Below are 15974 nucleotides of genomic sequence, written 5' to 3'. Positions count from 1 at the left end.
ACCCTGAGTACGAGAATGTACTCAGCTAGACTTACCTGTCGGAAACCAAAACAAATGACACCAAGGATCATGCATAGCTTAATTTAGTGGATTTGGCTAACACTTTCTTTTTGTGGAAAAGCATAAGTAATAATGATCAACTCTTGACCTGAACTAGCAGTGACTTTTAGCCATTAACCTGTCATCTATATTAGCACCTGTACTAAGCAATCATTTGATTAAGATGCAAACATTAATAACCATAGCAGGCATAAATCATGGCAACATTATCATCATCATCCATTTAACCATATCATTAAATTAATTGAATCTACGTTGCCGCTGCTCAGTCAAGTTCTCACCATCCGAGAGAGAGGGCGATTTGAATCGATTCCTATTGAGCTGGAGGGGTATTCCTAAACACAAACCCTGCTTCCCCCGTTAGGGTCACAAACAAGTCACCTTTGGTATGATTCAGGAGTCGTGAGTCCAAACAGATCAACATTCTCAGAGAACCACTCTGCCAAGGTTGTTCGGGACTCTAACCTGCCTTGGACTTATGCCAATGGCTCTTCGCACATCCTTACCACCTCTAGAATGCACGCCACTACTTGCATCCTCGGCCTGAGTCGAGCTACTAGGCTTCATGGTCAGAATGACTTATCCGGGCAGCTAAGTGTTAGGCTACGTTCAACATGACATGAGGATGTACAACATATCGGTCCTTAAACGACACAGACAAAGTCACTATGTCCAACCCTGCACAAGACTCCGCCCGGTCCTAATTCATTATTAACATGGTCCTTTTCCACGATAGCAAATATAGCCAACCATGATCCACCTCATCCTAAAGCTCACAGGTGATAGGAAATCACCTGACTTCTACCGCACTAAGCATGGCTAAGCATTTAACCCATTCTTGGACTTAAATAGGATTCTAGTGCGATATCTGGACAAGGATGAATATATAATGCAACAATTGGTTCCAACTAATTCCTATACTTAATGCATCATCAACAGATAAAAGATACTCAAGGTATTTGTAAAAACATGGGAGACTTAATATGCTCTGGGGCTTGCCTTTCAGGAAAGATGAAGGACGGTGGTCAGGGCACTCGGGCAACTCCTCCTCGGTGGCTGCTTCATTGATTTCCTACACCTTAGGCTCCTCCTGGCTGGCTCCCTCGAACTCTAGTAGTGTCACTCCCTCCGGCACACCTATTGCATGAATGTGCAAGATAAATATCATGGATGCACATGAACAAAGTTAGGAATGCTCGGGGAATGCACATGCTTACTGCAGTCCGCATTTTCGAACTTAGGCTCTATTCAAATCACTTTACTTACCAAGTTTATACAATCTAATGTACAATTGCTCATCTTTAGTTAAGGACCTAGCACCTGCACCTAAGCATGTTCTCAAGTTAGGCTAGCACCTAAACAATCAACAAGAACATTGCAACAAGGCATGCACACAAACATTCATATTTCAGCGAAACAGAGACTATACAGCGGTATGGTAAACTAACCATAACCAAAGATCTACAGTTCCAAATGACATGATACAAGACAATTTGGAAATCTTATGAAATTACCTACAATTCATTTTTAGACCTCAAGGCATGATTCCAACCTTTACCAGGTCGAATTTACAGAATTACATGATTAGGTCCAAACAAGACAGAGAACAAGCAACTCTGGAATCTAACTTTGAACAGCTATAGCTCCTAAACTACTAAGCCAAATGTCACCAAATTTTGACAGGAGCTAGATACATAAGTTATCTACAACTTTTGTATTCACCACATTCCCAGCAAACTAAATTATCATGGGAAACTTTGTAAAGTCCCCAGAACTATCCCGAAAGACATAATGCAGAAAAATAATTCATAACTTATGTTGCAAACATATAATTGGACAAAACTAACTTTACTCACTCATTACACATGTCCAAGAACACCAGAAAGTAAGGTGTTCACCATCAACTCATTTCTTTTAATGTCTTTCTTAATTTATTTGATTAATTAAGAGAAATAACAAACATATATGAGAACTACACCATTTAATCTATAAAAATTATAGTAAGTACTACATGCTCCAAGTAGACTACTATAAAAATTTCATATCATTTGAGCAATTATAACAGCCTACACAAAAATGATAAGACATAATGGCTTAAAATGACATAATTAGGAAACCTTAGTGAAAAGTGTCAAGCAACAAATTTTATATTTTTCCTAGCATCCTTAAGGTACTAGGATACTCCCCACAAAATTTCATGGTCATTGGATTCCTAGATAATTTACAAAAATTCACACAAGGATCATTCAATGATAAAAGGAAAATCTATAACTCAAAAACCATATATGCAATGACTCTCAAATTTTTACCAGAGCTTCTACTAAGCAAGAATAGCTTACCAACACAATTTCATAATTTTTGGAGCAAATAAACTCAAGATATAATTTAAACAAGTTTGCATGCATTTAAAAACACATTTCAAGTTCCTATTGAATTCATCCAAAATTTCCACTACAAGTGTTCATGTCATATTTTTCCTAAATACTAGACTTCACTATGATCCTAACAAAATTGGAATCACCCCATTTGGATCTACCAATTTGGAGATATACATTTTACAAAACAGCATCAAAACTGGAATATTTGAACTATCCTATTGCTCAACGGTCACTGGCAAGCGGGGCCCTCGGGTCAGATGACCCCACCGATCAGCGAAAGGAAATAGGGGAGGCGGCTTGCGATGGTGCGGCAGCGGCGAAGCTCACCGACGGCGGCTTCACCGGTGACGAGAACGGCACCAACGTGACCGCCTAAACCTCACGCATCGATTGACACCCTATCCACCAACTCTACCGACCCCTAAGTACCCCGGCCACGGAGCTCGGCGGCTCGGCCATGGTGCATGGCGGCGCGCGGCCGTGTTCTGGCTCAACGGCGGCGAATCCTAGGACTACGTCTTCGAGGTATACACTATGGCTCAAATGGTTCCTCATGTGCGCACTAGAATAGGCAGGAAGGGTTCAGAGGCAGCCGGCCACGACAAGCGCCAACTCTGACGAGGTACGCCCATGGCGACGGCGTCGGAAAAACGGCCAAAGGCCCTCACCTATGGCTCGTCTAGCTCAGCTAGAAGGTCGATGAGGTAGAGGAGGACATGGAGGAGCTATGGGTTAGCTAGAGGCGGCGATTTTGCGGTGGCGAGTGAGCTAGGCGATGGCGGCTTGCTCGGCAGCAATGGCGGGGTGGTGGCTCCGCTTCGGCTACGGTGGGAAACAAAGGAAGAGCAAGAAATGGAAATGTGAGCTAGGAGGGCAGAAGGGCGTGGGCTCTTGCAGTGGACAGTAGGCAGTAGCGCCAGGCCGGCCATGGCGCGTGGCCTGCGTGGTCAGGTGGCCAGCGACACGCGGCGCCACACGGCGTTCATGCTCTGTTGCTGGTCGGCACTATAGACGCGTTTCAGTGAAACCGATCGAGCCTGACAGCATGACTTGGCGAGCTTCAAACTCACAATCCGTGATGATCCAGGCTCTGGTGTGATTGACAAAGTTGGACATCGACATGTGAACTACAACTTTTATAATTGGAGCTTGAGCTAATTCAGCTTGGTTTGGGAGCTACAAGTCTAACAAGTTGTGTAAATGAAACTGAAATCCAATCTTCATTCTTAGAAAATTTCTAAGTGTTGAATACAACCCCAAAACTGACTTGTGGGACCTTTTTGAGCATATTGTACACATTTTCATGACTTGGCTTCTAAACAAAGTCTGTTCCTTATAAAATTTGCTACAACTTTGTTTTAGATTGCTCAGACATGCAAACACTCTAAGCTACACTTTTTAAATAGTCAAACTCAGGAGCTCTAGGGGTCCATAATGGTCAAACCATGACTTGGAAACCTAATTAGGCAAAATGATCAACATGAACATTGTTCCTAATGACTTTCTAAGTATAACTAAGTTGGTTAAGAGGATAATTAGCCACACCACACATTGGTCACACCAAATCAAACATCACATGCATTGAAACAAGGAAAAACAAGTGAAATGTTACCTTTGTTTCAAAGTCATGTTTCACATGTTTTATGATTTTGTTGCATAGTACTAACTAACCATGTTTCATGCAATATAAGCTCATGAATAGATGAATGATGCTCATGTTCATGAAATGCAAGTGCAAATGTGGAAGCCAAACACCTAGGGTGTTACATCCCTAGGGCTGTTGTTGTTGCGCCTGCTGAGTAGGAGCATGGTATTGAGTGGAAGGTGTCTGGTAGGTCTACTAAGGCTGATGGAACAACTGCCCACCCAAAGACTGATAGGGCACCCGCCTAACAACCTACACCTTCTGAGCCTGGGGGTGATTGAAAGACCCAGTAATCACCGGCTTGCGCTTCCACTCAGCCTAGGAGTCATGCTGAAGTCCCTCCATGGCAATAGCAGCACTCATCATAGCACCAAAAGTCTGGTAGTTCCCTATGTACAGCTCCTTCTGCAGACTATAAGAGAGACCGCAATAGAAACGGTCCCTCTTCTTCTCATCAGTATCGATGTGAGTCCCAGCATACTATGATAAATGGTTGAACTTGTTTACATAGTCCATCACAGACATGCTCCCCTGCCTTAGGTCTAGGAACTTTGTCAACTTCCTGTTCAGAACACTAGCAGGAATGTAGTACTCTCTAAAAGCGGCAGTAAACTCCTGCCAAGTCACATGGTGACCCACCGGCTGCATGGCTTTGAACATGTCCCACCATGCACTGGTAGAACCCAATAGCAGTTGTGCTACAAAGCGCACCTTCTGCTCCTCAGTTACAGTGAGCAGCTGAAACTTCTGCTCCAGAATACGAAGCCAATGCTCTGCATCCAGAGGCTCAGCAGTCAGCATGAACGTGGTTGGGTGCGTCTTCAAGAAATCCTAGTAAGAACAAGGTCCCTTGGGACTATGGGCACCACCCCCATTCTCGCCATTGCCTCCGTTGCCCCCACAGGCGAAGCCACCAATCGCCTGGGCCAACATCTCCAAGGCACAAGCTGACTCACACTAAGTAGTTAGCATCTCCTCCATCATCTCTGCATGGGTCATCAGAGGTTGTGGTGGCAGAGGAGGAGCCAGAAGTGGGGCCTCGTGGCTCTCCCCATTAGTGTTGCCAATGCCCTCACCATGATCATTATCACCTAGGTCCACCCCAGTGCTGGTACTCCCACGACCAGACCTCAGGTTCATCTATAAACAGATAGGAACCAACCATTAGGGACAACCCTCCTAATTAGGAACAAGAGATTAGAGAAATGATAAGACTTTTATTAAAGCATTCTTTTAGGTTATCCTATCAATTCACTAATCCAAATTATACGTGTGGGGGAAGTTTAGTTTAAGGCAAGATTCTATTTTCATGATGCATGCATCGACCTATACGTTCACTCAAGCCGAAATATAACAGCATTCACATAATTTTTGGCACATCGCACACTCACTTTCTGCTTGCTAAATGATTCTTACATAGTGTAAGTTAGTGTACCTGTAGAAAACTAATTAGATAAAATGAGTGCCGCTATCCTAGATAGACCATATTACTAGGGCTTATAATTATTTGCATAATTTTATCGCATCCTACTTTTCACAAAACTTTTGTTGGTCAAATTTTTAGGTTTTGAAAAGAGTTATGAAACTCGTAGACTCATTATTGGCTCTGGTACCACCTGTGGAAGAACCGCTCAAAATAACACACCTTCAGAGGCGCTCATCTTCCACCAGACACTAAGCACCCCGAAAGTTTGCTACATCGGATGGTTCCATCGAGCACACCCAAGGGAGAACTCGAATAATCCATGTTTTTCCTCCAAGATTCAATAATGAGAACGAGTTTACAATACTTAGTCCATTTCATACAACTAGAGTTCTTAGAAAATACATTATTATAGTACTAAGTTCAGAGTGTGGAATTTAAACAGCGGAATTACAATAAACATCTAACGTTAGAATACAAGGATCCATCTATGCCCACTAGAAGAATCCTCCGCACAACAGCTACTCTTCAAGCTGCACCTGCAATAGGGGTAAATAAACCTTGAGTACACAATGTACATGCAAGATTTACCTAACTAGTGGCAATAACTTCCTGACTCCAAAGGATATGATAAGCTTTATGGTTTGCTGGGTTTCCTTTTTGCGGAAAGCAATACTAATAGTGAATCCTTATGTATGTTTCTTATTAGCAGTCATGATTAGTTCATTACCTAACCATTCTATGTAAGCACATGTTCTGCAAGAGTTGAACAAACAGATCCATTTCACCATCTTTCATCTTCTAGTTCTTACTACGGTGCTAGACTGTAGACAAGTTGTATTGGATTACCTGGCGATTTGTGAATCAATGTGCCCAGCTAGGTATCTCAAAACACACGCCCTACTTGTACCTGAAAGCTCTAGTTTGGATTTGGTTAATTGATGAAACCCTAAGTGCTAACCTAGTTTATCAAAGTGATTATGAGATAGGTAGCACTACTCCAAGTGATGAAGCAATGGCGAAGATCATGATGATGGTGATGGCATGGTGATGATCAAATGCTTGAACTTGGAAAAAAAGAAAGAGAAAAACAAAAGGCTCAAGGCAAAGGTATAAATAGTAGGAGCCATTTTGTTTCCGTGATCAAGACACTTAGCGAGTGTGATCACATTTAGGTTAGATAGCCGTACTATTAAGAGGGGTGAAACTCGTATTAAAATGCAGTTATCAAAGTGTCACTAGATGCTCTAACTCATTGCATTTGCATTTAGGATCTAGTGGAGTGCTAACAACCTTGAAAGTATTTGTGAAAAAATGCTAACACATGTGCACAAGGTGATACACTTGGTGGTTAGCACATTTGAGCAAGGGTTAGAAACTTCACCGGCAGAGTGTTCGCCCGTAGAGTGCGGACAGTCCGACGATGCCACCGGCGCCCTATACAGAAAAGACAGGGGTTCACAGAGTGACCAGACACTAGGTGTGTCCGGTTGAGCATGACTGAACACTGGTGGTGCAGTGACCGGACACTGGGGTCCTGAGTCTGGTCAGTAGCAGTAGTGAGCACGCGTCTCGGTCTTGTGATCAGACGCTAGCGCGAAGAGTGATCGGACGCTAGCAGGGTGCGTCCGGTCAGTGCTGACGTACGCTGACATGAGGCGCACAAAGGAAACATTGAGTGACCGGACGCTGGGTGTGTCTGGTCTATCGCAGAACCGACCAATTTATAAGAATACAAGTACAATGGTAGCCCGCAAGCGGTCGCACTGTCATACTTGAACCCATATAAACCCGGTAGTCCGTCGAGTACCACGATGGGTCTCGATAAATGATTTACAACAACCAAGATCGTACAGGATTCAATATACATGCCACATATTACATAAAGTTCACAGATACATTTCATCATCAGAGTATGAATAAAAGTTATTACAAACCGAGTTTGATAGATAAAGCAGAAGCAAATCAGTTCGAAAATAAAATTTCCAACATAGTTTAATATAGTGCCAGGTAGGATCACGGTCCACAAAAGCAAGGATAGGAATTAATAAAGAAGCCTGCCCAAGGCTTACTCCTCATCCACAGCGGGATAGAAGCAACTCTTGCAATAACCATAATACACAGTGCCATCTGCAATAATGGGAAATAAAACCCTGAGTACGAGAAGGTACTCAGCTAGACTTACCCGTCATGAACCAGAAATAAAATGACTCCAAGGATTATGCAAGGCTATATAAGTGGACGTAACTTGACAACATTTTACGTAAAAGGCAATTGACCCATTGTACAATTACGATTCCTTTATCAAGTTATTTATAACTATCCAATTCTAGATTAGCAACTATCCTGTGCCAAACATGTGGTATATCATTTAGAAGCATACAATAGTAACCATAGCAGGTATTGTAATTCCATATTCATCCAAACCATCTTGTTTCATAACACAGTTACTACAATATTGGAGCTAGTCAAGTTTCTCACTATCCAGGAGAGACGGCGATTCAAATCGATTTCAACCAGCTGGGAATTTATTCCTAGCACAAACCTAGGTCTACCAGCCACGATAGCCTTAGGTCACCTTTGGTACAACTTAGGTACACATTTTGCGGGTCCATACCACGCCGCACAATCTGGAACACCAGATGCTAGGATGTTCAGGCCCAGCCTGCCCTTGGGCTCAGTCTGATTGTTCCCTGGAAGGAGCGCACAACAGAACGGGTCCCGGCCTGAGTTGAATTACTCAGCTTCGCGGTCGAAACGAGTTATCTGGCCAGCTAAGTGAGAGGCATGCGTTCAATCTTGTTAGAAGTTCCAACAACGGTACGATCCTTAACCGACACAGACGGGGATAGATCCACACCCAAGACCTCTATGTCTTGTTGCTTCTCTATCGACCTCCCGTCCGGTCTTGATTTACTTTTATCTCATGGTTCTGTTCCACAATAGCAGATGTAGCCAACCATGCTCCGGTATCCACCTATATCTCGTAGGTGACAGGACATCACCCGACTTCTACCGGTCTAAGCATGGCTAAGCATATATTCGATCCTAGACCTATACCGGTTAAAGGTGTAATATCTGGACAAGGAATGTACATGCACCAAGTGGTTCCATTCAACTCTTATAACCTAATGCATCAATCATAAGTACTTAAGTAAATATTTGTAAAATACTAGAAGACTTAGAATGCTCCGGGGCTTGCCTCGCAGAAAGGAAGTAGGGTGGTGGTCAGGACACTCCGGAAGCTCTTCAGGGTTCTGCTCCACGCCTTCGGGAGCTGCGGCTTGCGGATTCTCCTGCTGGTCCCCTTCCTCTGCTTCTTCGAATTCCAGCAACGTTATCTCTTCCTCCGATCCTAGATGCATGAATATGGCATAAGTATTACGAATGCATATATGTTAACAAGTGCATCATGTTTATTGAGTAGGTGCATATCTCTTCTCGATTATTTAATTAACTACTTCCACAATGCATCGACTATACCACAAAACAACAGCTACTTGTTTCGCTCATAACTGGAGTTCTACTAATCCAAATATAGTAATCTTAGACTTTCTGGAAAGCTTATCAAATTATCTACAACTTTTTTATTAAGCATTTTTATAGCAAACATCATCCCTATCATGCTACTTATCCAACTACAGAATCTGTCCGGAAACTAATCTAATTCGCATTACAATGTAACAATACTTCTACTTCATGTAATCATTCAAAGTTTGACAACGTGAAGTCTACCAACAATTTAAGCATACCAAAAACATCCAAGAAAATATAATGGTGAAGCCTAAACTATTTCTTTATATGCCTTTATTATTTTATTTGGATACATAGGTTAAATAATAAATATATATCAAATGTGCATCAAAAATTCTTAAAAATTTACAGTGCTTTACTAATGCTATCAAAGGACTACTGTAAAAGTTTCATGCCATTTTGCCAAGTAGAACATCCTATACAAAAATGACAAGGCAGCAAGGCTTGAAATAGCATAAATAGAAAACCCTATTGAAAAGTGTCAAGCAACAGATTTCCTATTTTTCTTAGCATCCTTATGGTACTAGGATAACCTCCAACAAATTTCATGAGTATTGGATTCCTAAATAATGTATAAAAATTTACTCAAGGATCTCCTAAGTATAGAATTGCTAGTAGTAAAGATAGAAAAGAAATTAAACTTGAACTGAGTTTTTTGGTTTGGTTATATTTAAGAAAAGATAGATTTCCTGAGCTGCATAAGTCTAAATTAATGCCAAGAGCAGCTGGTCCTTATAAGATAATTTAGAAAATAAATGATAATGCCTACAAACTTGAGTTGCCACCTGAATTTGGGGTTATTTCCACCTTTAACATTGCAGATTTGAAGCCTTATTTGGGAGAAGAAGATGAGCTTGAGTCGAGGACGACTCTGCCAGAGTGCTGCGACACCGTCTTTTGGTCCATTGGACCGTGTATCGTGTTTGGGCTCATTAGGGGGCACGTCCAGGGTAGGCGACGACCCTAAGACCTTTATAATCATACGCCGACACCGTCATTAGGTTTTGGGTTTTGCTTAGATTAATCTATCAAGAACAGTTTTGTCGTTCATCGGTTTGTGAGACCCCAACTTCGTGAGATTAATCATTCATCTGCAATTTGGTTGCTTTCTTTTTTGTTCTTGCTTGTGTTCTTTGTTGCGCGGGCAGGAATTAGCCTTCTTGGCGAGGTCAACCGGATCCGTGTCTCAGGTGATAACCAGAGGAGTTGGGTGCTAAGATTGCAAGGTTCGATCTTTCAATCTGAAGCCGGATCGGTGTGTTATTCTCCGCCACAATGATAGTTACCACTACCTAACGGAAGATCGGGATCCCCGTTCCCATTAGTGGCTATGGCGAGGCGGTAGAGGTGCAAGTGAGGTGCACAGAGTGAAGTGGAGGTGGAGGCGGAGTTCGTGGTGTAGATGGATTGACGAGGGGTTGAGTGGTGGGTGGCTGTCCTCGGCCATGGCCGGTCCCGGCCTTAATGGTGTGGCGGAGGGGAAACTCCAAATTGGAGCACGTGGTGATGCAATTCAAGGCTAGGTGGGGACGATTCGCACACGGACATCAATGCGCATACACGGGCACGTGAAATTGAAGGCAAGTGCCTGCGCCCTAGCTCACCGTGGCCGCGACGCGACGGTGGAAACAGAGGCGGTTGGGCGCACAGAGGCGGGCAGGGAAGAAACGAAAGGACGGGAGGCGGTGAGGATGTGGTCGGTAGCTGGCGAGTGCACCCTGGCGTGATGCGGCTTGCGCAACCAGTACGACCCACGGCCAGCGCTAGCCGACGGCGCGCGCTCGAGGTCGGCGTGGCCCGCACGTCGCAGTGCCATAAAAGGCATGGCGATGGCAGTCCGGCCCCGCACGCACATCGCCAAGGCGGACCAGAGGCGCAGCGCGGTGCAGCGGTAGGCGACAGCGAGACGGCGGCGACGACCACTAACGCGCGGTGACCGCGCCCACGTGAGGAAAACAAACCGGAAGCTTGTTGTGCGCGGATTTTAAACCTTCTATCGCGACCAACCCGTTACTCCTAAGCATAAACGGTCTTCACTACACTCAAGATGGTATATGAGGCTACTTAATCAAGCCATAGCAGTACATCGCTCTTTAACCAAATTCTTTAGAATAATTTGCTAAACATAGCAATGCCTAACTGCGAACAAACTTCGAAATTTTTGTATGTTGAGTTGAACTCTATTTTAAATTGCATTTCTAAGCTATTGGAAATCTTAGCTAATAATCTCATTTTTCGACCGCGGGTATTTCATTGTCATCTACAAAGTTTGTACTTCAAACTTTATTCAAGTATCACATACATGTTCGGTAGCATTTTTGCTTAATAAAAATTGATTTTAAATCCTAAGTGATATAACATGACTATGGAATTAACTTTTATTTCGTATTTTCGTTGATCGTTTTGAGTTACAGAAATTGATCTACATACTCTATTACATGTATTAACATATTAACATGATGCTCATGATATGTTTTAGTAAATAATTTATGGTGCGCGAGCGTACCCGATGGGTATAGCCCCCGAGCCTCCAGACGATCCTAGAGTGATCGGTCAGGAACCATTGATACCGAGGCTTAACATATCCACATGTTACTCGTCACTCGGGAAGTGAGTGAAGCTAAAGGCGCCATGTGTTGATCGTGTTCCAAGGCATATTCAACGATTTAGCCTAAGGGTCCGGTAGACAGGGGTAGATATTCTCATAAGGGCCAGGGAGAGATTTGACGTTACTGCCTGATGTCCGGGAGTTCGGCGAAGATGTCGTGCCCCTTCACGTACTTGCGCAGGCTCCTTGCGCCGGGTGGCCGACGTGGGTATGCTCACGGGTGGATAAATACCTCACTTGCATCTTACCCGACCCGATGTTATCCCAAGATATATATTTCCTGTGTTAGTATGTTTAGACATACAGTAAAAATAATATACGTAGAAAATTCGAAACGTTACATAATTTGGAGCGAGGGGGAAGACTTTAGTACAATATACATATTTTCTTGAGACAGTACCACTGATTTAGATTATCTTCAAAGATGGTTCCATGCAATTAATTTTATTCTAAAAAGCAAACGTGCATATTCTCTTGGGACGATGAATGGAATTTAAGGGTTCCGTTTGGCTTATTCCATATTCGGCTTGTTTGGCTTCTTTTTTCAGCCGGAACAATATTTTTCTCTCATCACGTTTCAGTTAAAACAGTGTTTTTCAACCAATTTGAGCTAAGATTTAGCAAGCCGAACGGAGCCTTTGGCTTACCCTTGTACTCGAAACTGGTCAGTACATCCCACTTTGAAAGCATTCATCTGGACATCGACCCCCTCCTATATATACCAAAGAACAATAAAATCCGGGCCGTAGCAGAGCAGTGGTTCACGAACGACGCATGTTTGTGGTCTTATGCGTGCAGCACAGGTCGTCGTCCTGCAGTAATAAGCGTGTGAACCCCGTCGTCGTCGAAGTGAACCTCGCCGCTACGTACGCATCACGCGCGACGCCGTGGCCAAACAACCAACCTGACCTCCACGGAAAACTACAGGCGATATGATCGAGATCGACACGGCAGGACTGAGCAATGATGATCCCATCCGTAACCGTAAGACATGTCGAACGCCGATGTTGGCCTCTTGCGCCCACCGTTGCAATCATCAATGCTGGCTACGGATCGGAGTACTTTTGTCTGCACCTGTAATAAGTGACGACAGCCGCATGCAGTACACTGGAGGTCAGCTCAAAACAGGATTGAACTAAACAAAAGCAATACTAACTAGAATGGCTTTCGCATCAGTTCAAACTAATTCACACTGCACTGCACCTGTGGTACTAGTAATAGCATTATTACCCAGCCCATCGAAGTGGAACTGCACGCACGCACGCACGCCCCGGCCACCGGCGGCGTTAATCCGAGTTGAAAATGACATACTCAAATTAGTAAATCATTATTAACCGAAGCAGTATAAAACTCGAGCACAAGGATCCGGAATTTTCCATCCATCATCCGTCGAAAGAACCCTAGCTAGATGCATTGCTAGAACAGTTAGCTAGCAGGTTTTATTTGGACCGGCGACGACGATGATGCCAGGAGGAAGGCGCAACAGCTGGTGCTGCAGCAGCGCCGTGGCAAGCTTGGCGATTCTGCTCAGTTTGGGGGCAGCAATGGCAACGCGGCCAGCTCCAATAGCGACACGCGCGGCGGCCAACGGCACGTGCCAGTCCAGGGTGGAGCCGTTCGGGTACAAGTGCGAGGAACACACCGTAAGTAAGACACACAGTAGTGTTACGTGAGAAAGAATAAACTGAAAAAACTGAAACAATCCGAGACCACATCAGCCGAACACCCCACTAACGTTCGATCGTCAAAGAGCGAGTCATGTGATCGATGTCGTCCAGATTTTACTTCTCAGGGGAGGGGACAAATTACCAGTGTAGTAGTACGCACTACAGTACATTGAGTGAGCAACTGTAAATTAAATGCGCAGGTGACCACCGCGGACGGGTACATCCTGAGCTTGCAGCGGATCCCCGGCGGCCGGGGCTCCGGCCAATCGGCGGCGGCCGGCAATAAGATCCCGGTGCTGCTCCAGCACGGCCTCCTCATGGTAAATATATTAATTAAACTGCATCAGAGTAATCTACAAGACGTTTCAGTAGTAGTAACAATAAATGAATGTAACTGAATTTTCGCCCGTACGTGCCCGCAGGACGGCGTGACGTGGCTGATGAACTCCCCGAACGAGTCCCTGGGCTACATCCTGGCGGACGGCGGCTACGACGTGTGGATCGCCAACACCCGGGGCACCGTCTACAGCCGCGGCCACACCACGCTGTCATCCAGCGACCCGGTTCGACCGACCGATCGATCGCGTCCCGGGCTTTGATTTCTCATTTCTGCCGATTCATGTACTTACATGCCTGCTTGCTGTGCTTCTTCGGCAGACGTACTGGGACTGGTCGTGGGACGAGCTCGCCAGCAACGACCTCTCGGCGGTGGTGCAGTACGTGTACGCGCAGTCCGGCCAGCAGAGGCTGCACTACGTCGGCCACTCGCTGGGGACGCTCATCGCGTTCGCGGCGCTCAGCCAGCACCAGCAGCTGGGGATGCTGAGGTCCGCCGGACTGCTCAGCCCCATCGCCTACCTCAACAAGGTGGCGTCGCCGCTCGCGCTGGCGGGCGCAGACACCTTCCTCGCCGAGGTAAAACAAACAAACAAAAAGCACGCCATGTATCCGGATGTCACGACGGCTCAAAATCGACATACTAATTGGTCTCTGTCCTTTGTCTCCTTCAGGCTCTGTACTGGCTGGGGCTCGATGTGTTCGACCCGACAGGGTAATTTTCTTTTTTCTTTTATTCTATTCTATTTCACCAAGTTCTCACGCCGATTCCGCCTGATGACAAACAGAAAATTTTCTGTCAGAGTTACTAATTCAAATCCCTCCATATGTTACGTATACTCACCTACAAGTAGTGATTAATACAAAAAAAAAAATCGCACGCATGCAGGGAACCTGTCCACAAACTAGTGACTGACATATGCTCGCAACCAGGGATCAATTGCTACAATATGATGTCAGTGTTCACAGGTACTAATAAATGATTTGCAATCATCCTTCAGTTTGTTTCCTTTGGATTTATACCACAGAGCTTGAGCTTTGCTGGCGCAGGTGACAACTGCTGCCTCGACAACTCCTCGGTCCAGGTCTTCCTTGCCCATGAGCCACAGGCTTCCGCAACCAAGAACATGGTCCATCTGGCCCAAAGTCAGTCTTGGCTCCGATCCGAGGCTCACAAACATGTATATATCACCGTTTAATTAATTTACTCGATCCCCAAATTAATTAAATCTTGTCTCTGAACTGAACGACGGCAGTGATCCGACGAGGGACGCTTGCCAAGTACGACTACGGCAACGCCGCGGACAACACGAAGCACTATGGGCAGGCGACGCCGCCGGCCTACGACGTCTCGGCGATCCCCGACGACTTCCCGCTCTTCCTCAGCTACGGCGGCAGGGACACCCTGTCGGACCCGCAGGACGTGAGCCACCTGCTCCAGGTGCTCAAGTCGCACGACGGCGACAAGTTCACGGTCCAGTACTTGGAGGACTACGCGCACGCCGATTTCGTCATGGCTGGCAACGCGAGGGAGAGGGTGTATGCGCCTCTCATGGCCTTCTTCAAGCTCCAGGACAAATGACATTAATTTGTATCAATATATAGCTCGAGCTATATATATATAGTAGCATGTTAATCATGTGTGTTAGATTGTAAACGCGTCACGGCCCATGCGCCTGTCGTACCCGGCTCCCCATCGTGCCTATATGTACACAACATTGGCTCCTGAGTAATACATCGTGTATTCCACACCCGATTACGCTTTCATGGTATCACAGATGGTTCGCTCCCGCGACCGCTTTCGCAAACCCTAGCCACTGCTGACTACGTCGCCGGCTCCCACACACCCTAGGCCACCGCTGACCTCACATCGCCAGCCCTTCCACCGCCCGTCGCTGAGATCCTCGCCGGGCCACCTTCCTGCCGCTGCCTGCTGCTGATCCTATAGCCAGGCATCTGCTGCTGCTACCGATCCAGTCCGCTGCCTGCTGCTGATCCCATCGCTAGGCATCTGCTGCTGCTACCGATCCGGTCATGGCCCCCAGCGACGACGACGCTGCTGGAGCCGCCCGGGCTACCGAGGCCAACCGCCTCGAGGAGGAGGCCCATGCGGCCCTCAACCAGAAGCTCGCCTTCGAGAAAGCCGCCAACGCCACCCTACACACGCAAGCGATCGCCGTCATCAACATCAAGGTTTTGGTTCCCATTACCTTGGAGAAACCAGCCAACAACTATGGCCGCTGGCGCTCCCTCTTCATCATCATCCTCGGCAAGTACAACCTCAAGCCTCATGTACTCTCCGACGACTCCTACCCCGACCGAT

The 15974-nt window shown here is 45.6% G+C and overlaps 1 protein-coding gene across 1 annotated transcript; it reads left to right on the top strand.

Moving 5' to 3' along the window:
• Nucleotides 1-13147: 13147 nt before the first annotated feature.
• On the top strand, nt 13148-15385 carry LOC136494782 (triacylglycerol lipase 2). Its single transcript, XM_066490963.1, has 8 exons — nt 13148-13291; nt 13516-13635; nt 13738-13878; nt 13973-14230; nt 14326-14366; nt 14541-14620; nt 14702-14797; nt 14908-15385. Exons 1-8 carry the CDS (start codon nt 13193-13195, stop codon nt 15231-15233), a joined length of 1161 nt encoding a protein of 386 aa, XP_066347060.1. The 5' UTR covers nt 13148-13192; the 3' UTR covers nt 15234-15385.
• The last annotated feature ends 589 nt before the right edge of the window (nt 15386-15974 follow it).

The sequence above is a fragment of the Miscanthus floridulus genome, chromosome 11, assembly GCF_019320115.1.
Source record: "Miscanthus floridulus cultivar M001 chromosome 11, ASM1932011v1, whole genome shotgun sequence".
NCBI lineage: Eukaryota > Viridiplantae > Streptophyta > Magnoliopsida > Poales > Poaceae > Miscanthus > Miscanthus floridulus.
This window is presented reverse-complemented; position numbering and strand designations above follow the sequence as displayed.